The 27,485-nt window shown below is 46.6% G+C and overlaps 1 protein-coding gene across 1 annotated transcript; it reads left to right on the top strand.

Moving 5' to 3' along the window:
* The first annotated feature begins 255 nt into the window (after window positions 1–255).
* TMEM161A (transmembrane protein 161A) lies at window positions 256–25,833 on the top strand. Its single transcript, XM_084825967.1, has 12 exons — window positions 256–343; window positions 6,988–7,091; window positions 8,250–8,330; window positions 10,363–10,460; window positions 11,440–11,596; window positions 13,761–13,912; window positions 14,015–14,075; window positions 14,574–14,717; window positions 17,215–17,328; window positions 18,371–18,545; window positions 21,706–21,802; window positions 23,955–25,833. Exons 1-12 carry the CDS (start codon window positions 341–343, stop codon window positions 24,230–24,232), a joined length of 1,464 nt encoding a protein of 487 aa, XP_084682093.1. The 5' UTR covers window positions 256–340; the 3' UTR covers window positions 24,233–25,833.
* The last annotated feature ends 1,652 nt before the right edge of the window (window positions 25,834–27,485 follow it).

Below are 27,485 nucleotides of genomic sequence, written 5' to 3' on the forward strand. Positions count from 1 at the left end.
CCCCTTTTTCTGCAGCTTGTCTGGTTCTCATCTTAAATGAGCCATTAGGGGGAGGCAAACTACAAGCCCCAAGATGCAACGCGCCCGGCAGGCGGCTGAAAAGCGGAAACAGGTGGACCTTGCATGTCAAAGAAAAAATGAAAAATGGGAGGAGGGTAGGCGCTTCGCCATTGGCTGCCCGGGCCATTGAGTCGCGAGGCCTGCTTGTGATTGGCTGGGAGGTTTCACACACCCCTTTTTTGCTACAAGATCAGTAGTGCAGGAAAAGCTCTTTTCCTCTTTCTCCCTTGCCCTGGTTTTGCAGCACTTTCCTTTTTTCTGCTAGGGATCCTCCAAGAAGATGGTGAGTTTTTGTTTGCTTTTAAGTTGCATGTGCGAAAGGCCTTCCCCTTCCTCAACCACAAGTTGGAGAGTGCCTTTTTAATTACTTTTTAAAATGCTTTTTAAAAAGAACTCTTGTTTAGACAGGCTGCGTTTGGACGTGCAGCTAGGACGGATTTATCTCCCTTAAGAAACTGACCAGCTTCTCTCTTGTCAGTTTCTTAAGGGGGATAAATCTGTCCTAGAGGCACGTCTAAACTAGCCTTCTTCAAACTGGGGCCCTCCAGATGTCTTGGAATGGGGTTTGTAAAACGTCTGAAGGTGCCCTGCTTTGAGAATGGCCATGCTTGCTGGGAATGATGGGGTTTGTAGTCTGACACGTCTGGGGGGGTGGGGGACAGCTTGGAAAAGACTGGTCAAGAGTTCTGTGGCAATTAAACCATGGCATGCTAGACAGAGCTTCCCTGTTCAGAAGCAGTTTACCTCTGATTGCCGGGGTGAGTGATAAACAGCAAAGAAGGAAGGTGTATAATCCTGGGACAGACTGTTTCCTCATCTTGCTCGGGATTGTCTCCTATCACCAGCAAACACTCTTCAGGATCTTGGGCAGAGAAGGGTCTTCTTTCCATCCCCTGCTACCTGATTCTTTTTCTTTCTTTTTTTAATGGGAGATGCTGGGAATTGAACTGGAACCTCCTGCATGTATGAAAGGTGCCCTGCTGCTGAATTAAGACCCTTCCCCAGATGGTGGCCTAGCTTGGCTAGCTCAGTATTTATACCAAGGGTGGGCGATATTTTTGACCCCAGGACCTATACTGTGGTGCTGGTGGAAGGGGCCCTCCCCCCTTCTCCCTCCCCCCTTCTCCCTCCCCCCTTCGTCACCTCCCTTCCCTCCTCTCTCTTTTCTTTCCCACTCAGTCACACACAGACACACAAACTGGCAAAACACAGGCTTTCTCCCCCCTGAGTCTCTTTCTCTCACACACTCTCACACGGGACCTTTGAATAGTGTCTCCCTCTGCTTCACGCCCAGTTCGTGGGCTCCCTGGAGACATCTCTGGAAGTTTAAGGCGCTAGGATATTTGAGGTGCTGGGATTCACTTTTAAAGCCCTAAAAGATTTGGGCCAGGTTACCTGAAGGACTGCCTTGACTTGTGTCCATCAGTCCACCGGTGTGAGATACTAGGTTGGTGAGTACCAGAGACAGAGCCTTCTCTGTGGTGGCCCCCCATTTTTGGAATACTCTCCCCAGGCAAATGCATATCACTCTCTCTCTTTTTTTAACCTTCAGGAGAGCCCTAAAGACTTTTTTTTAATCCAGTCAGCATTTGGAAGATTTTGTGGTGCTGTCTTTAGTAACGCTCTTTTATCTGCTGCTGCTGTTTTAACGTTGTGATCTTCCTGGCTATCGTATGATTTTTAATCATGGTTGTACTCTTATTATGTTGTTGTTCATACTGCTTACATCTCAAACTACCTTGGGAGAGTAGATACTCTGAATGGCCCGTTAACCATCCATTAAATAAAATAAGAATTGGTTGTGGAGAGGAGGCTGATAGATCGTGAGTGTCATAGATGGCACTACATGCTATCGACTACGATAGCTAACAATGGAACTTCAGTGTTCAGCCTCTCCATAACAGACTGGTATGATCTCCCAGTACGAATCTACCCATACCCTACAATCAACATCTGAGACTGTCCTCGGAGTGCCTCCTCCGAGGAAGGTTTGGAGAACAGTGAAAAGAGAGAGATCCTTCTTGGTGTTGGCCTCTCCATTGTGGTACACTCTCCCAGTGTTGTCCACCTGGTGCTAACCTTGTCATCTTTTCAGCGCCAGGTTCAGACTTTCCTCTGCTCCCAGGCATTTGGCAGCATATGGGGGAGGCTTTTAACGTTACTGTTGTCGGGTCCTGGTGGTTTTGTTGTGAATTGTTCTCTCCCAAAAATCAAACCGCCAGCAATAGCACATCCAGTTTATTAAAAAATATATAAACAGATCTTAAAATGTGAAATGTTTCGGCATAAAACGCCAGCTTCAGTCGCAAATAAGAGTATGCTACAATACTGCTAATAAGCTGAGCCAGAATCAATCAGGAACGGGCCAAACTGCAGTGAGGAAAATGAAGATTAACAATCAGCAGCTGTATTCAACAGCCAATCAAGCTGCAATCAGGTGTCAGCTGATCAATAAACATGGCCTCTTTCATCTTTCTCCTCTGGAGGCTCCGTTCAAATGCTAGCACAGACCTTCACTGAAGTTGCTGTGCTAGCATGTTGCTCCCTCACAGGAAGGGACCAAGATCTAGTGCTGTTATGCACATCGCATCGCCTGCGTATCAGTTTGTGAACTGCCTCTAGCTGTTGCAAACTGTTTTAAAATTTTTGTATGGTTAGGATTTTATATTTTTATCCCACTGTGAGCTGCCCAGAGAACTTTGGCTATTGGGTGGTTTAGAAATTGAATGAATTATAATGAAACTGAGCTTCCATGTTCAGAGGCAGTGTACCACTGAATATCTGATGCCCTGCTTTCTGGAGGCGTGAGCTGGTTGGCCACAGTGGGAAACAGAATGGGCTAGACTAGATGGGCCTTCTGCCTGATCCAGCACAGCCGTTCTTGCATTCTTAGATGCAAGCAAAGAATAGAGCTTCCATGTTTAGAGGCAGTCTATCTCTGATTGCTAAGTGCTGCGGAAAAGCCATGGGGGAATGCTGTTGGCCTCAGCTCCTGTCTATGTGCTTCCTGGAGGCCTTTGGTTGTCCACTGGAGAAGAATAAACTGGGCAAGCTAAATTAAAAGGTTAAATCCTTATTCTGCTGGGGAAAGTAGAAGCAAGCTTTTGAGTTACACAGAACTCTTCATCCAGCAGGACGGAATATAGGCAGCACCCTTACACCAGCTCAGACTATTTGTCCTTGCCTTCTCTGACTGAGAGCAGATCGCTTCCCCAACCTGGTGTCCTCCAGATGTTTTTGACTCTGACTCCCATAAGCCCCAGCCAGCATAGTCTGTGGTCAGGAATGCTGGGAGTTGTAGTCCAAAACATTTGGAGGGTACCAGGTTGGGAAAGATTGCTGTAGAGTGCAAGGCAGAGAGAGACTTTCCCCATCACCGGCTACCTGATAATTTTAAAATTGGAGATACCAGGGATCGAACCTGACACCTGCATGCAAAGCAGGCATTCTGCTATCATCTCTCTTGGGACAAGTTGCTATGTCTTGGGTAGGAGAGGAAGCCAAGTTGTCCAGAAATGGGGGCAGTGGTGGTGAAGGATGTCAGATAGTGCTGTGCTTGGCATGTGTTCGAATAATGGAGAACAGCCTCTTCCCTCCATATCCCTGTTTCCTTTTGTGATATACCTTTTTGATGGTAAGCCTGCAGGCAGGGACTGGTGTGTTAGGTACTGATCTTACGTAAGCCACTTGGCTCAGGAGCATGGTATAAATGCTTTAAATTAATTAATGGTGATGATGATAATAATAATAATAATACAGTCTAAGTTTAGATGTCATAACCCAAGTAGAGATGGGGAATTCGAAAGGTGGTTAGATCAGAGGAGAATGTAGATGAAATCGAGGAACAGGGTTTAAATTAAGAGCGATAGTTAAGCCATCATAATATTTATTATACTACCATATTTATTATACTATACTTGAGCACACTCCGGGAGAGAGCGGAGGACAGGAAGGCCTGGCGTGCTATGGTCAATGGGGTCACGAAGAGTTGGACACGACTGAACAACAATACGTAGTACTTTACAGCGTAGCCAAAAAACAGTTCCCTGCCCCACGAAGTTCACAACCAAAATTTTGATAGTTGGGCAAGGAGTCAGTGGGAAATGCAGAGAGTGAAGAAATCTCTTTCTACTCCAGCGACAGAGAATCGTGTTAGGTTGTGAGAGAAGATAAGGAGAGCTTGATGCATGCTAGGTTTTCCGACCTCAAATAAAGTGTTTTTTGCTCCCCTGTTTGTGCAAAGTAACATACGTGGATGCACGCACAAACGTACATGTGCGTACACAGTCTTGATCTGACCAAAAAGAGCTCCCCCAAATATCCACTCTGTATTTGAATAAGCAAAATGTTGTGCTTTCTCACGAGTCACAAGGATATAACTTCTCCAAGGACCTAGTTAGCAAACCTGCAAGTGTGTGTGTGTGTGTGTGTGTGTCTGTCTCTCTCTCTCTCTCTCTCTCTCTCTCTCTCTCACACACACACACACACACACACACACACACAAGAAATCATGTTAAGAATGCCACTTTCCACAGACTTTGCTGGCAGACCGTTAAAAATTAAAAACCCTTTCTCCCTGCTCTACTTGCCAATGAGAGTTAGGACCTTGCTGCTCATTTCTTGAAAAGGGACGTTTTCCATCCTGAATTTCTTCCATTTCCTTTTTCCATCAACTACATGTGGCTTTGCCTGCTTTTCAAGCAATCCTGCAACATGGAGGGCGGTGTGGTGGGGTTTGGGGGCCTTTTGCTGTCCATTATGAGAGGAGAGAGGTTTATTCTAGAATCTACTACCTCTGCAAAAAAATAAATAAAACCCTATTGCTCTGTGAATGGCTGAGGCAGCTGTCTGCAATTTGTTCCTCTTTCCCTCTCATCTAATACATAGTACTGTTAGCTCCCAGCCCACCCCCCCTTTTTTTTTTCAGACGTGCTAACCCTTCTGTAGCAACTTCGGAGTACATCAGATCACCTTTCTGTTCTTAAAAATAGAACAGAACTAAGTGCCACAATGTTCTGTGTCCCTATATGGTGTCTGCATTTTAGCTACAGCTCTAGAGAAGTGTAACTTTCCTTCTCAGCTGCTGCAGTTTGTGGGAGTGAGGGGGAAGAAAGCAGTTTCAGGAAATGTGGGGAAAGGAAGCAGAGAGTATTGCCGGGAAATGTATTACTTGGAGCAAGAATAATAAATTATTTTATTTTATTATTTTATTATTATTATTATTAATAATAAATGTGAACGTTGGTTTTAAAAGATCTAGCCGTAGATGACAGGCACTGGAAAATGTGGCATATATAAAGATGATCTGTAAATGGACTGCCCTTTTTATTAAAAACAGGGTGGTTGTGATAAAACCATTTGTCCTTTTCGGGGGGAAGGTTGGAGGTGATGGAAAACATTATATGTTGGACTGATTCACAGTTGTCACACTCACCTAGCTGGAGCAGGAAGCATTTTTAATTGTCCACAACACCCACAAAGTGCCATTGCCTGAGGGCATGGTGGGAAACGAACGTGCCTCCCTGTTGCCCCCACCACAAAGTAAGCCCACCATGAGCGGTGATTTGCACTTTGTCATTTAGCTGTGGTTTGAGTGATGTATCTTTAGCTTCTTGTTTATTCATTGTTTGTTTTTTAAGTTGGTGGTCTAAAATCTAAAAGATAAAAGTTGTGTGTCTGCATATATGTCAATATAGATTTGGATTATATATAAACAGTCTCCAGAGGAACTGCCATGCTGCCCATCCTCCTTCCATTTATAGAATACAGCTGGGAGCTGCAACAAAAGTGTTGCAGCGTGGAGTGTTCCATTCCAGGGTTCCAGCTAACCATCCAGCAGTGCCCTCCTACCCGATACTCCATTCCCTCTTCCCCTCCTACACCAAACAGTCTGTAGCCGCTGAGCACGCTGAGTGCTCATTGGAATACTTGGAGGATTCCTTCTCTCTCTCTCTCTATCTCTCGCTCTCATTCTCACACACTCACACGTGTGCACACACACCCCCCCTTAGGATTTTTTCTAAATACATATATTCTTGTACTTTTGCAAACCTTAGAGTTTTATTTATTTAGGAGATTTATAAGCCGCCTCTGAGAGTCAGTCCTCCCAGGGTGGTGTGCAAAGGAAAGCCACAAAATAATAGAACAACAATAAAAATGAAGATCCAATCGGAACGGACAGTTAAAAGCAGACAGTGCCATGTGCACAACGGCCCCAGTAGAATCCTAACTCCATTACAGGCCAAGATAAAGAGGGGAGTGTTTAGGGCCCACTTGCAGGCCTGTAAGGACAGGGGCTGGCATCACGAGTTGGCATGGATGGGCACCTGCCAGGGCCCACACACCAGCAGGGGCCCACTGACAAGAGCCCCCCGGACTTGCTCCTCCTGCTCTTCGCCATTGCAACTGGTTTGTTCCCCTGCCTCTCGCTCCGGCCCAGACAGCGGTGGTGGTGAGAAGGAGGAGCAGAGGATGCCACGGCCGCTTGCTCCCTGGCTCGATGCCTGTCAAGCAAGCAAGTGGGAGCCATGATGAGGAAGTGGATCAAGGGCAGCTGGTGACCATGGCAGTGAGAAGGGAGGCTCACTGAGGGAGGGGGGCCGTTCAGGGTGTTTTGCCCAAGGGCCCCCCAAAACCTGGAACCCGAACGGCCTGGCAGAGCTGTGCCTGACCCTCCTGGTCCCTCCCTTCTTGTGTGTGGGTGGCGCTGTTTTAGCTACATAATCAAACGTCACTCACAGCCTGAACGCTGGAGATAAAGGGAACGCTGGTCGTGCACCAAATTTGATTTTGGGAGGATAAGGAGGAGCGGATCCTGGCTTTTGCTTGTTTGGGATGGATGATGAGACACGATTGTTCTGGGCATGGGTGCTGGATGGACGATGTGGTTCCTGGTGCTGAGCAGGTTTGTCTCTTTCCTATTGAAAGGCGGTGATGGGAGTGCAGCTTGTGGTCTCCTTGCTGGTGGCCAGCATCATGCAGAAGATGGCGCCCCACTGGTCCTTTGCCAGGTGGCTCCTGTGCAACGGAAGGTACAGCTAACCACGGGGCAGCTCTGTGGACAGCAAGGTGCCATGAAAGTCTAGCAACAGCAGATGATCTCCAGCCGTTTCTGCCGCCACGGTTCCAGCGCGGTCTCTTCGCTACACCAGCTGTGATCTTCTGCACACTTCCTTGATAGTTCCTTTTAAAAGAATATTTAACTGCTGCTTGTTTTGTTTTTTTTATGACCTGTTTAATTCTGCATTTTAACATCGTCTCTTTTCCCATGTTTCAGCTGCTTGGATATTTATCTCTTTGGTTAAAAAATTTTAAGTGGTGGTTGTTGCTTTTAATATTTTAAGGTGTTTTATCACTGATTTTCTTGTATGTGCTTTTATTATGTATGTTGCCCTCAGAGCTTCAGCTTTAGGGAAACTCATAACTGGAAGGAATTATTGTTATTTTTGTTGTTGTTGTTGTTGTTGTTATATTTCTAATCTGCCCAATAACTAGTGTTCTCTGGGCAAGATTACAAACAGTTAAAAAAAACTAAATTGCCATATAGCAGTTAATATAAAATACAATACAAATATTTAAAAGAATAAAATACAGTATAATGCAAAACAATAAACAGCACAGGAATCAATAAAACTGCCATGATTACCTAGAACTAGGTCTCTAAAATCCATCCGGAGAACATTAATTTTGGGGCAGATTAGAAATGTACTAAATAAATAAATAATGTAAAACGCTAGGTCTCAAATTCAAGGGGATCAATTAATGATGCTGCTGCTGATGATAACATCAATTAGTAGCAGCAGTAGTAGTAATAGTAATAATTTAATTTATTTCTGGGTAAGGGTTCGATGTTGAGTTGATTATCCCTTTGAAAATCCGGTCAAAATTTGATTAATATTTTAATTAAAAATTAATCAAACAGCAGATTTTCTTTCTTTAAAAGCAAGAACATCATTCATAGTTTTGAATGTATGCACTCATACATTCATGAAGAGAAGTATTCCCTCTCTTTTCATGCAGAATGCCTCTCCCCTCCCTTGTTTTTTGTTTTAATTTTCAAAATGGAAAAATAAACCAGGATGCCAGGTCATGAGCAATTCCGAGTAAAAAAAAAAAAACGGAGCACCCAAGATGCCTCCACTTCTTCTCCGGTGGGCGCCTAACCTCTTTCTTTCTCTTCATCCTGCCAGCCTGCGGCGCTACAAGCATCCATCAGAAGAGGAGCTCCTTGCCCTCGCAGGCAAGCAGAAGCCAAAGGGCAAGCGGGACCGGTGAGTCAAGTTGGCGAGAGCACGGACATCTTGGCTGTTAAATTGACCAGAGGTGCTGGGGGCAAAACTAACTGCGAATCTTTTCTCAGAGGTCTGGGTGATTTCCAACCAGACAACTGGAGCAGCCTGTTCTGAGAGAGGGCAGAGACTACTCCAATATGCCTGCCTGTCCACACGGAAACACCCCTCACATAAATAAAGGGTTCTTTGGGATCAAACTGGGTGTCCATCTAGTCCACCATCTTGTAGCCCACAGTGCCGTTGCAGATGCGTCCAGAAACCATGACAAGCTAGGCATAAAACAAGTGGGCCATTTGTGGTCCTCCAGATGTTTTGGCCTACAACTCCCATCAGGCCTAGCCAACAAATAGTGAGGGAGATTGGAGTTGCAGGCCAAAATGGCTGACAAGCCACACGTTGCCCACCCCTGGCATCAAGGCTTGTCGCCAGCATCTGGTATTTACCTCAACATCTGGTATTTACTGCTTTGGCCGTGGGGGTTCCATGTAGCAAGCGTGCCTAATAGCTGTGAACTTACTTATTTGCTACGTTTATATCCCATCTTCCTTCCACGGAGCTCAAGGCAGTATTCGTTGTTCCCTTCCCCCATTCCGTAGTTTATCCTCATAACAACCCTGTGAGGTAGGCTAAGCTGAGAGACAGTGATCAAGTCACCAAGTGGCTGAGTGGGGTTTTGAACTTGGGTCTCCGCAGTCCCTAGTCCGACACTAATCACCAGTCTGGCTTTCTTGAAAGCCCCCTTAGTATTATTAAATCTTAAACGAGGGTCCAGGAACCTCCACCCTTTGGGGAGGACCTTCCCTCCCCTTTCCATGCACTGGGGTGGGAGGGTCAAAAATTCCCCCCTGCATAGCAATTTTTAAAAGCCTACATTTTTTTTAATGCCTTAATTGCAGCGTGGGGGTGGGGTATTTTCCATGTGTAGGCGAGTGTGGCATGGCTGAAAAAGGTTCCCTCTCCAAGATTTAAACCATTATTACTTGGCACAATATTGGAGGAAGAGAAAATCCAGTATCCAACAAGTGCGTCTGAAACCTTCCATGGCAAGGGTCTCCAAAGCAGTGCTTGCAAAGCAGTTCACTCCCTGCCCCCTTCTAATTTTGTATTTAATAAAACATTGGGAAATGATAGGCATCAGGTTCTCCTGTCTTTTCCTGAAGCTGCCACTAACCAGTTGTTCAGCAGGCAGGAAGGTAAAGGGGTGAGTGGTAGAGAAAGAGCAAGGCAACGGGCTGGGAGGAGGAAGAAATGGCAAGAGGGGTGAGGGGGAGAGAGAGCAAGGCTAGCGACTGAGAGGGAGGGGGTAGTAGTGAGAGAAAGAGCAAAGCTAGGGGCTAGGAGGGGGAGAAACAGTGAGACAAAGAGGTGGAGGGAGAAATAGCAAGACTAGAGACTGGGAGTGGAGAGAAACAGCACGATAAAAGGATGAGTGGGAGAGAAAGAGCAAGGCCAGGGGCTAGGAAGGCAGAGAAAGACAAAGGCTAGGGATGGGGAAAAAAGAGAAAGAATGAGGAAAGGTGTTGTGGGAGAGAAATAGTGAAGCCAGAGGCTGGGAGTAGGGGCAGAAAGAGGGAACAAAGGGGAAGGGTCGGTGTGGGTGGAAGATGTACGAACCAGGAAGCAACTCTTTCCATTTCCCTCTCAGCCTCTACCCTTGCTATTTCTCCCCCAGCACTTGACTAGCCAGAACCCTGTAGCAGCCATCGTGTGACTAGCCACATCCTCCATGGCAGCCATTTTTTGCTGGTGCCCACAGGAGTATCTCAAATTCCCAAACATGCCCACAGGTCCAAAAAGGTTGGGAACTCCTGTTCTATGGCAGTCACCACATCCTGTGGCAGTGCGTTCCGCAGGTGAACCATGCATTCTGTTGCTTCCTTTTGTTGGTTCTGCCTGTTTTTCTTTGCGGGTTGCAGGGAGGACACTGATGCGTGCTCTCGGGAGGAACGTGTCTCTCCATCTTTCCATTGTCACTCGGGTTATCGGATGTTGGTCTGTCTGTTTCTGGCAGGAGAATCAACGGCATTACGGACGACAAGCCTTCGTCTGTTCCCAGAGATATTGACTTGCGACTGGAGAGCAGCCCCATCACGGCCGTGGATGCTCTTGGTAAATGTGTGGAGGTTGGATTTTCCCTAAGCCAGCATGGTATAGTGGCAAGAGTGTTGGGCTAGGATCTGGGAGATCCGGGTTCTAGTCCCCACTCGGCCATGGAAGCTCACTGGGTGACTTTGGGCCAGTCACAGACTCTCAGCCCAATCCACCTCACAGGGTTGTTGTTGTGAGGATAAAATGGAGAGGAGGAGGATAATGTAAGCCGCCTTGAGTTCCTTGCAAGAGGAAAAAAGGCGGGGTATAAATGCAATAAATAAATAAATAAATAGATAGATAAATAAATAAATAAATCTTTGTCATAGAGGGTTGGCTTTGAAGAGTAACCAAAGAGGGGCAGGGGTTGTCTCTATAACTTTGGGGACAAGGGAGAGCCTTTGGGGGGATGTCTCCCCACCACCCTTAGGGCTACTCCAAGCCTTTCTGTGAAATGTTAGCTTTCATTTTAAAAACTAATCCTCTAGTCCTTTCACTTGCAGAGATAAGGAAAAGATGTGCATGTGGGATTCTCCACAGTTGCTCGCTAAGAAGCGAACGAGCGCTGGTGAATGAATGTGGAGCAGGGGTGTTGAACATCAGTCTCGGGGGTCAAACCCGGCTCACCTTCAGGGTTCCCCAAATGGCCGCACCCCCCTTCCCTTGGCTCCAACCCCTCCCCCCTACCACCACTAATTGGTGGTTTCACAGTTTTGGGTCAGTTTTTTCCCCTATCCTAAAAGTCTGAAATGCCTCTCCGAAGGTGTAATGACTGGAAGTAGGAGCCTTAAGCTAAAACCCCCGTGGCCTTTTCTCCTCCACCCCTTTTCCCTTTGGCCCCACCCACCCCTGGAACACAGCTCCCGAGGGCTTCTTCAAAATGCAACGTGGCCCTCAGCCTGAAAGGTTCAACGCCCCTGTGCTAAAATGACCACTATACCCTTAGAGAGCTGTGCCTCCCACAGCAAAAAATAAGAGCGTGTTTCCCCTTCCTGCTTAGTCCTGTGCTATTTCCTGGAATATCAGTGGTACGTGGACTTCGCGGCATACTCCACTCTGGTCTACCTCTTCACGGAAGGCTACTACTGCTTGGTGGACCCCCGGAAAGAAGCAAACATTGGAATCCTCTGGTGCTTGCTGACCGTTATCTTCTCCGTGTATCCTCCTCTACTGGTGGCCTCTTCAGGCTCATGGCTGTGTTGTAATTCCTAACCACTACCCTGTAATTCCTAACCACTGCCCTGGGCCAAGGTTGTCCTCCCTCTATTACAGATGAGGAAGACTGAGGATGACCGAGACGGTACCTTGTTCTCCTGGCACACCTCTGCATCCTGCAAGTTCATAACAGGAGGTGGCGGTAGGGGTGATGGGTCTTCCTTTGTTTCCCCATTGCAGAGATCAATACATAACATGGTTGTTGTTGTTTAAAAAAAAAAAAAATTCTGCAAACAGGCAGCCTAGATTCCGCAATTAAGACTTTCAGCATTGTGTTTGCATGCATCTCCTTAGCCTTTTCCAGGTATATTTCCAGCAAGGTGACTAAAGGAGAAGAGATAAGGGGAGCTAGAGGGGGAAGATAAAAGGGAGTATCTTTTCTATACATCAATGAGAAAAAAAAATTGATTTTTGTTTTTGTTTTAAAGGAAGTTAAAGGCTGTTGGTGTGTCAGATATTCTACCGAAGAGGAAATCCTGGCCTTGTGTAGGAAGCAAAGCACACACTGCCCTGATTTGCTCCTTTCTGTTTTTACAATCCAAGGAGGGCCTCTCAATAGGGGTTCAAATCCCAACAATTTGTGTGATCCTCGGAGCTTCGGCTTTTGGGTGGTACAGGAATTAAATAAATAAATAAATAAAACAAGAATGCAGTCACACACCCCATGTTTGTTCCCCTGATACACACATTGACACCTTCTCAATCAACAAGTAAAGCCCTATAAATTCCTTTCCCCTCCTCAAATAGCAACCATTTGCTGGTTAATTAACAAGTGACATATGTATAGCACACTGCATATAATTAACATTCACTTTCCGATTGAGAGGATTCACACGTGTTATTGAGCCGTAATGCTGGCCACTATCATGTAAGGTAGGTCAACATTGTTATTCCCATACTGTAGGTGGGGAAAACTGAGGCTGAAAGAGGGCAGATTAGCCCTAAGGACACCTAGGGTGTCTGAGATTTGGGCTTCCTGACGTGTAGCTCCGTCTCTTTGCTGCTTTATTACCCTTTGAGCTACTCCTAATAATCCTCAGAACTCCTTCACATTTCTTAAACTCATGCACACACATCAGTACAAATTAAGCAAGAGGTAGCAAAAACATGATTTGGTATGGTAGCAGAATTGAGACTTACACAGTAGAGTCCTAATGTGGCAAGAACAGACTCTACCACTTCAGATTGAAGATGGGGTTGAAGGCATACATTTTCTTATCTAAAAACACTGGGTTGAGCTATACTTAAAGTAGACCCATTGAAATCAATGGAAATTAAGTTGGTGATGACACAAGTCCCACTGAAATCAGTAGGTCTACTCCCTATGATGTCTGGATCCAGCCCGCTGTAATTAGAAAACCCACACAAAAACCAAGAACGTACCGTAACTTAGTGGTGGAGCCCTGCTTTGCATGTAGAAGGTCCCAGGTTCAATTCCTGGCATCTCCAGGTAGGGCTGGAAAAATATCCTGCTGGAAGCCCTCTCGGGTAGAGTATCTGACACACCAAGAGCCTCAACTTCCTTTTTTTATTATATAAAAAAGTCAAGTTTCTAGCCCTCATTGCTGCCAGTGTTGACAATACCGAGCTAAATGGATCATGGGCCTGACCTAATGTAATGGTGATTCATAATGGGAGTTAGGATCTTTATTCCTTATGTATTATTATTCTACTTGGAACTTTGTATTTTTACTGAGGGGAGGACTCAAAATATGGCATCCTCCTACCTGTAGCCTGAAGAAGTGGTACAGTCCTCTCTACCTTTACTGGCCTCTACCACCTCATTCTACCGCAGGTGTGTAGATGAGGCCTTTTAAACAGGACAATGATTTTTCAGTTTTGTGAGCAAAGTTTAAGAACCTAAGGAGAGCCCTGCTGGATCAGACCCAGGGTCCATCTAGTCCAGCAGTCTCTTCACACAGTGGCCAACCAGCTGTTTAAAGGGGGCAATGATTTTTCAGTTTTGTGAGCAGAGTTTGAATATGTGTGTGTCTGGGGCTGTACTTTGTTTTCAAAATAATCCCCAACGTTAAACTAAAAAACCTTCCATCTCCTTGACAAAGGAGAGCGAAATCACTAAGCTTATGCCCTTAGCATAATTTTCAGCAAAATCTTTTTCATGGTGATGCGACATTACTTCCGCTCCAAGGAGGGGGGCGAGCGATCTGTGTGCCTGGCGTTCGCCTTCTGCTTCCTCCTGATCGCCATGGTGGTCCTGGTCGTCCGCGAAGACTATCTCGAATTTGGCCTTGACGCAGGTGAGTGAGCTGCTCCCTTAGGATAGGAACAGTAGCTGGCAGCCCCTGCACCAAATATGGCCCTAGAAGCAATTTTTCAGTCTGGCTTTCTCCTCTGCACAGGGCTGACCAACGTCTATGATAACCTGGAAGTCTTCTTAAAGGAACAAGGATGGGAGTGGACGTAAGTGAGACCTCTGCAAGTTTAAATCTCGCTCCCAATCAGAATTTCAGTCATTTGGTGATTCCCCCCATTTCCCCCCATTCTAAAAGGCTGAAATGCCTCTTCTAAGACCTACTTGACTGGCAGTAAGATCTTGGAGCAAACATAGGCTATTTTTGGTCCTGCCCCTTTTGCCTCTGGCCTCAGCCACCGATGGAATGCAGCCCCCGAGACCTCTCCCAAAGTAGAATTTGGCTCTTGGGCTGAAAGAAGTTCCCCCTGTCCACAATATACAGCCTTTAATTATTTGCACATCTGCAGATGCAGCATTTAATTTTGAAAATGCTCCGGCCCACTGGAGAGTTGCCCGAAAGGCATTTTACAGCAAGGTCTTTTAGAGCACAAATGCACAATCCAGATTTTTTGAAAGAAAACTCATGCCAAATTTTTGTTCAGCTCCACTCAGCAGCATCTCTCTTGGCTTAACCTGACGTTCATCTCCTCTGCCTTCTGCTCCAGGATTCCTGTGAGCAAGCTGACCGTCAAACTGGGGATCGTGGCCCTCTGCTCATTCATCGGGGCCTGCCTGACTTTCCCGGGGCTACGGCTGGCTCAGACCCACTTAGATGCCCTGAAGATGACAGCTGACCGGCCAATGGTCCAGTTGCGTAATGGCACCTTCCTTGGTTTCAAAAGCTGGTGACAGGGCAGGAGAAATGATTGAACATGGGCAGCTCCACCACCCTGTCCTAAAACATGGGGTGGATTAGCCCCCTGACTGAAATCTTTTTGGACAGGGGGCTTTCAGAGGAGTAAAAAGAAGTGTGGGGTTGGGTAGAGATGCGAAGCCCTGGAAAAACCCCGGAAACAGGATTTTTTCCAAGGACTGTTTTTGTTTTTTCCTGAAAAATTGAAGAGCTTTGGATTATGAAATATTTTCTCTAGAATTTAAGACAAAGTATTTATATATTGTTACCCAGCCTTTACTCCCCACAAAATGATTTCTAAAAACTATGTAATAAGAACACTTTTATAGAAAGACTAGAGAGGTAAAATGTCTGCAAATAATGAAGCCATGGAGGAAAACGTTTTTTAATCCTCTTTGTAAGATTCCCAGCATGGTAAATTCTTTCATCCCTTATTAAAATTATTGATCTAAAGTATTTTTTACTGATAGACATTTATGCTCAGTTCCCCAACATGTGAATAGAGTCACCATTGTGCATTCTTGACAGTAAATGTGCATTCTTGACAGCTTGGGTTGTGTTCTGTAGAGTCTTGTGTTTCTGATGCTGTAGCACTCATTCAATGTACTTCTAATGTATTTAGACAATAATTACAAATTTACTAACTGAGTTTACTTTTAACAGTTTTAAAACATAGTTATAATCTTTTGAAAACTAAGTCATACATAAAATAACTTTCGTAACAGAAAGGTTGCATTATGTTCCTAAAATAGCTCTCCCCAATCTGGTGCCCTCTGGATGTTTTGGACTACAGTGCCCAGCATTCCTGGCCTTTGGCCATGCTGCCTGAGGCTGATAGGAGCTGAAGTCCAAAATACCTGGAGAGCACCAGACTGGGGACAGCTGCCTTGAAGCAATGAAGTGACTTTAGATCTCTAAACAGTGCTAAAAAATAAGTATTGCTTATTTTTCCATTTTTCACAAAATTGCCAGTTTTTCTGAAAAAAGGGTTTTTCTCCATGGCCTCAAAATGTCTTGAAATTTTACGTCTCTAAAGGTGGAGTGAGCTGCTTGGAAAGAGGCAGTGGTGAAAATGAATGAGTGTTGAAACACCAGCATAAGGTTAACCCACCTATCCCCCAACCTGGGACCCTCCAGATGTGTGGGACTACAGCTCCCATCATGCTGTCTGGGGATGATAGGAGCCATCACCCCACACATCTGAAGGGCACCAAGTTGAGGGAAGGCTAGGTTAAGCAGTCATTGTGGGAGAGGTGTGTATGCTGCAGCGTGACCAAGAAACAACCCTGGGCGGGGCCACGCAGACAAGAAGAAGGAACAGACATCTAAATGATGTCCCAGAGGACGCCTCCATGGCTGCCGGTGATGGGGGGAAAGTAAAACATGGAACTTAAGGATACTGCTGTGTTGAAGCAGAATCACACACATACCCTGCTTGGATTTGGAAAGGTCAGGCAATTAAGCAGTTGCTCTTTGCCCTTTTCAGTTTTAGCATTTTAAGCTGTCTTCGCCACCCCGCTGCCCTTCAGATGTTTTGGACTTCAACTCCCAGCAGCCCCAGCCAGCATGGACAATGTTTGGGATTGCTGGGAGTTGTAGTCCAAAATATTTGGAGGGACATCAGGTTGGAGATAAGACCATAAGAAGAGCCCTGCTGGATCAGACCCAGGGTCCATGTAGTCCAGCATTCTGTTCACACAGCGGCCGACCAGCTGTTGACCAGGAACCCACAAGCAGGACATGAGTGCAACAGCACCCTCCCGCCCATGTTCCCCAGCAACTGGTGCACATAGGCTCACTGCCTCTGATGCCGGAGGTAGCACAGAGCCATCTTGCTCAGTTGCCATGGGTAGCCTTCTCCTCAAAGAATTTGTCCAATGCCCTTTCAAAGCATCCAAATTAGTGACCGCCGCTACATCGTGCGGCAACAAATTCCATCGTTTGACTCTGCGCGGTGTGAAGAAGTCCTTCCTTTGATCTGTCCTGAATCTCCCACCAGTCAGCTTCAAGGGATGACCCCGTTGGGTTCTAGCATTTTGAGAGAGGGAGAAAAATGCCTCCCTGTCCACATTCTCCACACCAGGCATAACTTTGTAGACCTCTCTCATGTCTTCTCTTCCCCTCCTTTTCTCCAGGCTAAACAACCCCAGCTGTTGTAACCTTCTCTCATAGGGGAGATGCTCCGGCCCCTGGATCATTTGAGTTGCCCTTCTCCGCACCTTTTCCAGCTCTACAATATCCTTTTTAGGTGCAGTGACCAGAACTGTGCACTGTATTCTAAGTGTGGTCACACCATAGATTTGTATAATGGCAGCATGACATTGGCCAATGTAGGGATCTAACCCACCTTGTTGGGTGCTTGCCCCATACGCAAGCCCAGGCTGTCAAGGCAAGAACACCTCTGTCACACTGAAGCAGTGACGTTCTTCCTCCCACTCACCTCTCCCCGACAGGCTCGCCCTCCATGCCAGCTTCCTCGCCCCCGTGATCGTAGTGTTGATGTGGATCAAGCCCATTTCACGGGATCTCCTGTTGCATGCCCCGATGGGCAAACAGACGGTCCAGATGTAAGTTGGAGTTGTGGGTTTGGGGTTGTTCTTGTTTTTTTTGCTGTGCACAATGACTAATCTGGTTTCTTTAGCTCAGCTGTTCTTGAGCCTATTTGTTTCGTTTTTAAATTTTATTTTATTATTATAACATCTACCCAGCCTTTGTGGGGTAGATAGCTCAAAGTAGTTCACAACAGATCTGAGGAAATACCAGGCCCCTGACGAGAGACGAATGTTGGGCCTGACATTGCAAATCAAGGCTCACGGTTTTGGTTTGAATCTTTTTATTGTAGGGGTGTAGGACCTCAGGCTAAAATATGCTGGTGTTTTAGCCCTGTCATTTTTGGCTTTGGTCCCACCCACCACTGAAATGCAGTCCCCTCTCAAGAGCTTCTCTGAATTAGGATTCGGCTCTCAGCCTGTAAAAGTTTTGATACACCCTAGTTTAGCTAAAGAGTTCCACAGCCCAGAGACAGCTACAGAAAAAGTCCTGCTCTGGAATCCAGAGCAAAAATGGGAAATGGCCCTCTGCCTGAAAGAAGTTTTGCACCCTGCCTTATTGTTACTGCTTAGTTGGGGGTGGTATCCCTGTACTGAGGAATCATTGGCTGCATGGAATGGATTACTGCTAAAATTGCACGGGCTAGGAAAAATGTCCATTCTCCATCTGTTTGGGAATGGCTGTTAAGACGTTTGGACCTTCCTGGAGATGTTAACACAACTTTCCCCAACCTGGCTATTTTGAATTACAACTCCCATCATCCTGAGCTATCACAGCCATTGGCACCAGGTTGAAGAAGGCTATCCTAGATCAAGAGAGAGACAAGGAAGCACACAGGGCACCCTTATTCACCCCACACTTTTTGGCATCAGCAGAAATTGCCCACACTCTCCTTCTCTATGCATGAGGACTAGTAACTTGATTCCCCCACCCCCTGCTCCTTTTAAATATAAGCCAAGATGCTTAGGCAGTGTTTGCGGAATTCTGGCCTGTGCTTGAAAGCTATTGCTCAGACTGCCCTTTATCCCCTGGAGCTAACCCTATTTCCCTCTGCCATAGCATGTCTGACATCACCTACAACTCCGTGCGCCTCTGGACGCTCATGGCATTGTGCGTCCTCCGGCTGGCTGTCACCCGGCACCATATCCAGGCTTACCTGAATCTCGCCGAGCGCTGGGTGGAGCAAATGAAGCGGGAGGCTGGTCGTATTTCGGTGCTGGAAATTCAGCGGAAGGTACGTGGGCAAGACTCACTCGACACTACAAGCGCCTTCGGGGGGGTGGCATTATTTCCCAATTTGAACCTCATGTCTGTGGGCCAAATTTGGCTCACCTGGGGTGCAAATCCAGCCAGCTGGGATTCCCCTTTGCCTGGCTTTTGTGCCGCTTTTTTCCCCATTCTGAAAGCATGAAGTGCCTCTCCTAAAGCTTAGTGACTGCAGTAAAAGCTTTAAGCTAAAATGTGCTGGAATTTTGGCCACGCTCCTTTTGCATGCATTTGGCCCTGCCCACCATTGGAGTACGGTTCCCGAGAGCTTCTCCGAAATGGAATCTGAAAGAGGCTCAATGCCCCTTTTCTAGGAAGATGCCTGCCAAAAGCATGGGATGGACTTTTTTTGAGCAAGTATCTTTTCTTTTTGGAATGGGCTACATCGGGGATCCCCAACCCCCAGGCCATGGACCGGTACCAGTCCGTGGCCTGTTAGGAGCTGGGCCGTACAGCAGGAGGTGAGCAGTGGGCGAGCGTCCCTGTTCTTCAAGTAATAGGCTACGTAAATCTTTACATAGCCTATTACTACAAAGAACAGGGACGCAAATGGCGTAGCGGGCGCCATTTGCGTCCCTGTTCTTTGCAGTAATAGGCTACTTAAGATTTACATGGCCTATTACTTGACGAACGGGGATGCAAATGGCGTCGGCTATGCTGGACGCCATTTGCATCCGCAGTCCGGGCGCAATGGGTGGACAGCAGCGGACGGACCTGGACCAGCCGCCGCCAGGTAGGTTCCGTCCCGGCGGGATATCGGGGGGTGGCGGGGGTGGTAGTAATAATAATAGAAATAAAGTACAGAATAAATGTAATGCGCTTAACTTTAACCATCCCCCCCCGGTCCATGGAAAAATTGTCTTCCACGAAACCGGTCCCTGGTGCCAAAAAGGTTGGGGACCGCTGGGCTACATGATTTCTAAGATTACCCTTATCATACAGCATGTATTCTGAAGGACCGGGTGCTGGCCACCGTCATTCCAATCTGTAAAAAAGGGAGCAGGTCTGACCCTGCCAATCACTGCCCTGTCAGTCTATTGGATATCATCAGTAAACTTTATACTAAGCGTTTGCATGAGAAATTAACAGACTGATTAGACCAGGAGAATATCTTAGAGGAAGAACAGGCTGCGTTCGGAATGGGGAAATAAATGGCAGACCAGGGCCTCATCTTACAACATCTGGTGGAAAAATATGCCTCTCCAGCCGGGGGTACTCTTTATGCAGCCTTTATTTACTTTTGATCTCATCCCTCAGGGCAGACTGTAGGAGAAATTCGAGGACACCAATAGTGACAGGTGACTGTTACCACTTATCCACAGCCTTTGCGAAAATACCCGGCTGAGGGTATTCTGTGACTGTGTAGGCCACCTCTCTGCCCTTATGCCAGCTTTCAATGGCATACAACAGGGATGCATTCTAGCTCCCACATTATTTAATTTTATGTTTACTCGGTGGTTAATCGCTTAGCCAGCTCTAGCTTCCATCCCCCTAAACTGGACAAAAACCTCTGTCAGTTCTGCTGTATGCTGTCAATACAGTGCTACTGTCTCAAATGAATATTGGCTAGGGATGACTATTAAGAGCCCTGGCTATTGTAACCATCAACTCCTAACTATTAATTATAAGAAGACTAAAATAAAGGTCTTTACCAGAAGGAGGTTGAAACATAGCTGTCAGATCAATGGAAATCCCGCAGAACAGGCTTGTGGGTTCCCGGTCAACTGCTGGTTGGCCCCTGTGTGAACAGAATGCTGGACTAGATGGACCCTTGGCCTGATCCAGCGGGGCTCTTCTTACATTCTTAACAAGCTACAGGTACTTGGGAGTAGTTTTTCAAACTGAGCAAATGCTCAGAGAAGTATCTCGGCTTTGCTAGAATTCTTCCGTACTAAAGGAGGACACTATATTCCCTCAGCTATTTTATTAATTTATTTCATTTCTATATCACCCAATAGCCGAAACTGTCTGGGCGGTTTACAAAAATTCAGGTATCTGTAGCCAAGATTGTACCGCAGATGCTGTATGGGTCCCAGTCGTGTATTTATGATTATTCTGGACCTTTTGAAGTCCTTCAAACCAAACTCCTAAGAGCAATCTTTGCAGTTCCAACCTGTGTTTCCAATGCGGCCCTGAAACTGGGGGCAGGCTTAATTTCTTTGTGCATGGATTTCTGTGCTACACTTTTTGCTCAAACTTGTTTTTCTGCCTATAGGGTTGGCTCCATTGTCCCAAACAGACACTTTCCAGTCAAAATGGAAAAGGGTGTTGACAGAGAAATTGTCAGAGAAATTGGAGAACCAGGATGGAGTAGTGGCGAGAGTGTTGGACTGGGAGCTGGGAGATCCGACTCTAGTCCCCACTTGGCCATGGAAGCTCACTGGGTGACTTTGGGCCTGTCACAGACTCTCAGCCCAATCCACCTCACAGGGTTGTTGTTGTGAGGATAAAATGGAGAGGAGGGGGATAATGTAAGCTGCCTTGGGTTCCTTGCAAGAGGAAAAAAGGTGGGATATAAATGCAATAAATAAATAAATAAATACTGTCTTACGGGTTTACACCCAGCAGTTTATTAACCCTTGGATACTCCAAAGCCAAAGTAATCAATAAGCAATGTATATGGGATACAGAAGTACAGACCTATCTAAACTCTGTTACTAAATATCCCTTCTCTGAGACTTAAGTTACTCACACTGACTAATTATCTGACTAATTTAATAATTCCCAAACATAGAAAAGCTTTCACATCAGCCAGATTCAATGTGTTACCTTCCATGATTTTAGAGGGAAGATATCCGAAGGTGCCGTATCACGAACGTACGTGTCCTTGTGATGGAGGGGAAGTGGAAACTGTTGGGCATGTGCTATTATACTGTTCTTTTTACCATGATATTATATTTTTGTTACACCTATTTTACAAAAAATGCCAGGCAGATCAAATGATTCTTTTTTCTTCTCTCTGATCAGGACCCCCAGATTACTGATAAGGTGGCCAGGTTTTGTGCAACGGCCAGGGCATGCCCTAAACTTTTGACAAGACAGTTATATCGTATTTGGCTAATACTCTGGGGTCAAGGCAGTCCTTCTGAGCCTTGTTGAAGATTACCCTGTAGTTTCTTTTCTTCCAGGTCACCAGAATCTACTGTTATGTGACTGTGGTCAGTTTGCAGTACCTGGCCCCGATCCTTCTTACCCTGCACTGTACCTTCCTCCTCAAAACTCTCGGTAAAGGGACAGGCTGTCTCTCCACCTAACCAAATGTTTATTTTTAAAATATTCCTAGGCTGCTATTCATTGGGGGCAGGGGGGGGCCTTACTTATTCATTTAAAGCATTTCACTCCACTCTTCAGCCAAAACCGCTCCCACAACAGCTTATGTAAGTTCAGTAATCATCACAACTGTCCCCTGCCTTCGGCCGTACAGTCTAGAAGATGTGACACAGAAGGAAAGAGGGAGGGAGAGGGAGGAAGAAAATGAGCAATCTCGGGCACCAGTTCTTAAAGATACAAAGTTCTAATAGCAGCCAGCTGGGATGGAAACAGTTGAGGAAACAGTAGTTGAGCTCTGCTGCAGCCTGATGGAATTACGGTTTATGGGGTTAAAATACAGCAAAAACTGCTTTAAAAACCAATACAGTAAAAGAAGCTAAGAAGTAAAACCGGGGGAGCAGGAAAATGGTAACCGCGAGAAACAATATACAGTGGGGCAAAGGAGCAACAGCACCCATCAACAGAAGTCAAGTTTCAAAGGCTGAGACTGTGAAGGAAAGGATCCCGCCGGAGCTGGCCCCAGCCTCCCTGCATTTCTCTGAAATGGAATTTGGCCCTCAGGCTGAAAGAGGTTTGGCAGCCCTGGTCTAGTGAAAGAGAGTTCCACAGGCATGGGGCTCCTACAAAAAAGGCCTTGCCCCTGGTAAGATGGAGTCCAGGGTTTCATCAGGAGATCTTTAGTGCCAGGGAGATTTGTGATCCCTTCCACTAGAGTTCCCAAGCTCGCAGTAACATAGTTTTACATTCAACTGAGAGAGAAAAAGAGCTGTACCCTGCACTATAAAAGAAACACATGCAGAGTTTTTCTGCGAGAGGTGATCATGATAGGAAGGTGGCAAACCTTGGAGCAGCAGTGAACTGCGTCCATCTGAGGGCAGCTGGAAGGAAATGAGATCAAACCAGTAGGACCCATACGATGGGGAACCCCACCTGGGAAGTGGGCTGCTTTGGGCTCATTCATGTATTTCTCACGGCGGGCCTACCGTTCTCTCATGGGACTGAGTTGGGGAATGATTGGCCTAGGGAGATTTCAGAAATTTCAATGCCCCCTTCATTCGGAATGCGCAGACATGATGCTTGTGGGATCCACTTTTTTAAAAAATTAAAATCTCCAGGATCCGTCAACTGGAGCCAAGTTTTTCAGTGTGGCAGGCATATGTTTAGAATTAACCCTCCAACCTGCCTCCCACCCCCAAGGCAGTTATTTTGGCCATAAGAAAACCAAAACAAAGCCCTGGCCGTGTTTAGCCTTGAGAAGAGAAGACTGAGGGGAGATAGGATAGCGCTCTTCAAGTCCTTGAAAGGTTGTCACAGAGAGGAAGGCCAGGATCGCGATCATCCCAGAGTGCAGGACACGGAAGAATGGGCTCAAGTGACAGGAAGCCAGATTCTGGCTGAACATCAGAGAAAACTTCCTGACTGTTAGAGCAAGACGACAGTGGAGCCGATTCCCTAGGGAGGCAGTGGGCTCTCCCACTGGAGGTGTTCAAGACAAGGCTGGACAGCCACCTGTCAGGGATGCTCTGACCTGGATTCTTGCACTGAGCAGGGGGTTGGATTCAATGGTCTTGTAGGCCCCTTCCGGCCCCACTACTCTATGGTTCTATGGTTTGTTAACCATGAACAAACCAAAAAGAGAACTCACCATTTGTTGTTTGGGTTGTTTAAACCATGATTTGTCGCTATATGCTAACTCACAACCATGGGGTTTCATGGGTTGTTTCACCAGGCTACAGAGGTGACAGTCAAAAAAAATCTAGGCGCTCTACATGCCTGCACTGCAGCACCGCAAAGGCATTTGTGATACAGGGGGGAGCCGGCAAAGAAGGAGGGAAAGAAACAACCCTAGGATGGAGAAAACTGTGGTTTGTTTGATCATCTGCCAGACAAACCCTGGGTAGGGCAACAAGCTATGGTTTGGGCAACAAACCATGGTTTAAACATACATTAAATAACCCATGGGATGTGTGAACCAGGTCTTTGCGTTAGGGTGGTAATTAGGATTTCTGTAAATGCATCCTCTAGTCTATGGTGTTTGAGTGCCATTTTTTGGTAGAAAGGCGGGGTACAAATCAAATAAATAAATAAACAAATGTTTGTTTTTAAGGGGAATACTCCTGGGGGTTCTACCCAGAGCCTGCCCTGATGTCTCCAGCGGTCGATGTGGAACCTGTTCCCCAGGCCGCCTCCTCCGATGAGACCAGAAAGGACGATATCCAGGCTACTGTGGAGCAGATCACGGGAGCCCTTGGCATTTTTGGAACAGTCTTCACTCCTCTCTTCTACCGTGGGCTCCTCTCGTTCTTCACCTGGTGGGTGGCCGCCTGCCAGGTCATCTCCACCCTCTTTGGCCTCTATTTCCGTCAGCACCTGGCCACATCCTAACCACGAGGATTTCCAGCTGCTCTCGGAAGGGCACTGATCCCCTTACCTGCACAACCTACATTTGCACCGGGACCTCAGACTCCCGTTGCAGTACAACACGCTGCAACACTTGATCCGTTGCTGCGCTGCAACCAGGGTTTAGTCAGCTACTGTGCAGTGCCTCCTGCAATAGGAGGGACAGAGCTTTTCTTACCCTGGCCCTTGTATTGCTCTGGTGTGGAAGCGAAGTGGGTAAATAACAGTGCCTCTGAGAAAACCTACATTTGACTGGATTCACATCTGCTGTCGATTTTGATGTCCTCAGAGACTGGTGGGAAATTACAGGAGGAACCTAGTTGCAATTATCCCATGGTTGGATCCTATTCTTTCAGAGCTGTGTGTGTGTGTGTATGTGTGTGTGGCAATGGCATGGAAAAACTATATGGTATTAGTCGGAAGACAGTTGCCTGACAATCTCAGCTTTCATTAAAAATATATCAAGTTTCTATGCCTTATGGGTTGGATCCAGATTTACTCTGGGTCAATGGTGCTGATGGAAGTGGACTTCCCTACCCCTCCATTCTCACAAAAGCCCTTCCAGCACCCTATAAATGCTTCGCAGAGTGAGGAATGGGGTAGAGGGATCCACAAAAATTGGGTGGTGGGAAAGCGGATATAGGATCCATCCCAAAGGTTGCAAAAAAAAAGCTTGAAAGCAGGGTACATAACACCTATTTGAACAGGGGAGCCAACCAGTTAAAGAGTTGCAGCCGTCTGGGCTGGTGGGGGTTTCTACGCCTTGTATATGTCCTTGCCTTGGAGTAGCAAACGGTGCAGTGCCTTGGATCTCTCCTTGCCCCCTGGCTGGCAAAAGTGGCATATGTTCTGCAAGGGTTACAGCAGCAGGGCAAACAGTGCAAAGTAAAAAGTAAATATTGCCAGTTTGCAGACAACTATTGCTTTTCCAGGATGGGAGTTGAGTTTTTGTTTTGTTCTTAACAGCGCAAATCTGGATGCTTTGGAGGAACTGCAAAATGTTCAGCATTTCCCAGTGTGAAATTAGGATTAGTTGGGGAGGATGAGAAACATCGGAAGCTGCCTTATACAGACTCAGACCACTGGTCTATCAAGGCTAGTATTATTGTCAACATTGACTGGCGAGCGCCTCTCCAGAGATTCAGGGGGGATTCTGTCCTAGCCCTATGTGGAGGTATTGAAAGCCAGGTATTGAACCTGTGGTTTTCTACATGCAATGCAGAGGCTCTACCGCTCAGCTATGGTCCCTCCCATAGGGAAGGAGCCATCCTTTCCCATGTAGTTCATAATCCCAGTTTTACTGTCGTTTACTCAAGACGCCGATGTCCTGCTTTTCCAGAGCTTATGTACCCTTGCAACGCAGCTTGCAAAACAATAAAGGCGTTGGAAACATAAATATACAAAGACAGCATTGAGGAAACGAAGCCAAGCTTGAGGTGGCTGAGAGGAGAACGCAAGTATTAACTACCTACTCAGGAAAGCCCTGTTTGAACAGCAACAGAAGTTTTAAAAGTTTTCTTAAAAGGTCTGTGCCAAAGGTGCAAAAGCAGGGATGTATGGGTTTTGTTAAAAGCATCCTGCCTGTGTTTCATGGATTGTTGAGCGTCTTATGTTCCATTCGGATTTTTAAAACCAGAGTGCCATCCTACTTCTGCTAATGCGCATTAGTTAATGCAAATTATCAGAAGTGCACATTAGCGCCAATACAAATTAGTGCAAATCCCCCCACCCCCTAAAAGTGAAAAACTCATCCGGACATCCAGGGAGTCTACCTGACTCGGAAAAAGCCAGTCTCTTGTAGAATCCACAGGCGGGATTTATAGAAATCCGAGCTCATTTGAATCAGTTGTGGATTTCTCCAACATCCCTGGTACCAAGCACAAAGTGGCAGGGAGTTCCAGCTTGTTGCTTGGCTTTGTAATGTTATCACAGCTTAAGGCAGCTTTTCCCAGCGTGGGAGCCTCCAAATGTGTTGGGACTACAGCTCCCATCACCTCCCAGTCAGCATGGCCAATAGCTGACCTAAGGATTTTCTTTTTCTCCCCATTCGTCTAAGCTCAAAAGCTCCACCTTCTCCCAGTAGGTTTAACTTATTTGAGGGAGCCAGCGGGGTTGAACGAGGGGAACCCAAGACATGCCCTGGCATGATCATTCAGTGCTCTGGGTAAGAGCGACCCAGACAGAGCAATTAGTAGAGTGCACAAACCTGACCTGTTCAGTCTTAATTGTAATTAGGAGCTTATTCTGTCTTTGTCCTTAAGAGGGAAAAGCGAGATGAGATTACACATTCTGAGGTGCTCCCCTGGATGACACCTTAGCAGTAGGGCATTTCCCTCACATGCAGAAGGCCCCGACTTAAATTCCTGGCACTGGTTAAAAAAAGGATCGAGGAGCAGATGATAGGGAAGGCTCCTCTGTGCCCAAGATCCCAAAGAGCATAACTCTGGGAATCTGCTTTCTACCAGCTCAGACTACATTCCTATTCCAGCATCAAGACGGCCAACTGTCATATGCTGGCAGGAAGTGCACAAAACATCAGGGCAACGGTTTTCCTCTACTATACACCCACGCCCCTCTAGCTCTTCAGTGGTAGAAGGGCTCTGAACATGGAGGTGTCCTATATTTACTGCATTTTTATACCCTTTTCAAAGGATTGTCTCCCAAAGCGGCTCCTATCAGTCAAACGAGAGACAGGTCCTGCTCTCAGGCTTACAAACTAAAACAACGACACCCAAAGGACAAGGAGCGGGGCAGAGGAAGGCGAGGGGCAGTCTTTTTTCAAGGCCAGAACAAGGTTGTACGCTAGAACCGGGCACTGAAATGCATTTTGGGCCACGCTGGTGATCCCCTGCCAATGTTCTTGCACTGAATAGCAATTGGTGCCTCTTGTTCCTTTGGCTGATGGGTGGTGCCACAGTGTTCTTTCTCCTTCCTTCTGCACTACCAGGGCTACAAGCCACTGAGTGTTCTTTCTGGCAGGGAAAAGGGCACAAGTTCCCTGCAGTTGCTCCTTCTCTGGCCAAGTTGGTCTCCTCCTTGATGTTATTCTTGGGAGTGCAGCCTCCAGTCTCCCTACTCCCTGTCTCCCAAGAATAACATCCAACTAAGGATGTTAACCCCTCAGTCTCTCCTGATGGCGGGAGACAGAGGCACCTCCCTTTTGCTCTCCAATCCCCATCCTATAGCCACGGATGCTTCTCTTCACCACCACAATTCTAAAGCCAGCTCACCCAGTGGC

This window comes from Heloderma suspectum, chromosome Z, assembly GCF_057233095.1.
Source record: "Heloderma suspectum isolate Gila_16-S chromosome Z, 16-S_ref, whole genome shotgun sequence".
In the NCBI taxonomy this organism is placed as follows: Eukaryota; Metazoa; Chordata; class Lepidosauria; order Squamata; family Helodermatidae; genus Heloderma; species Heloderma suspectum.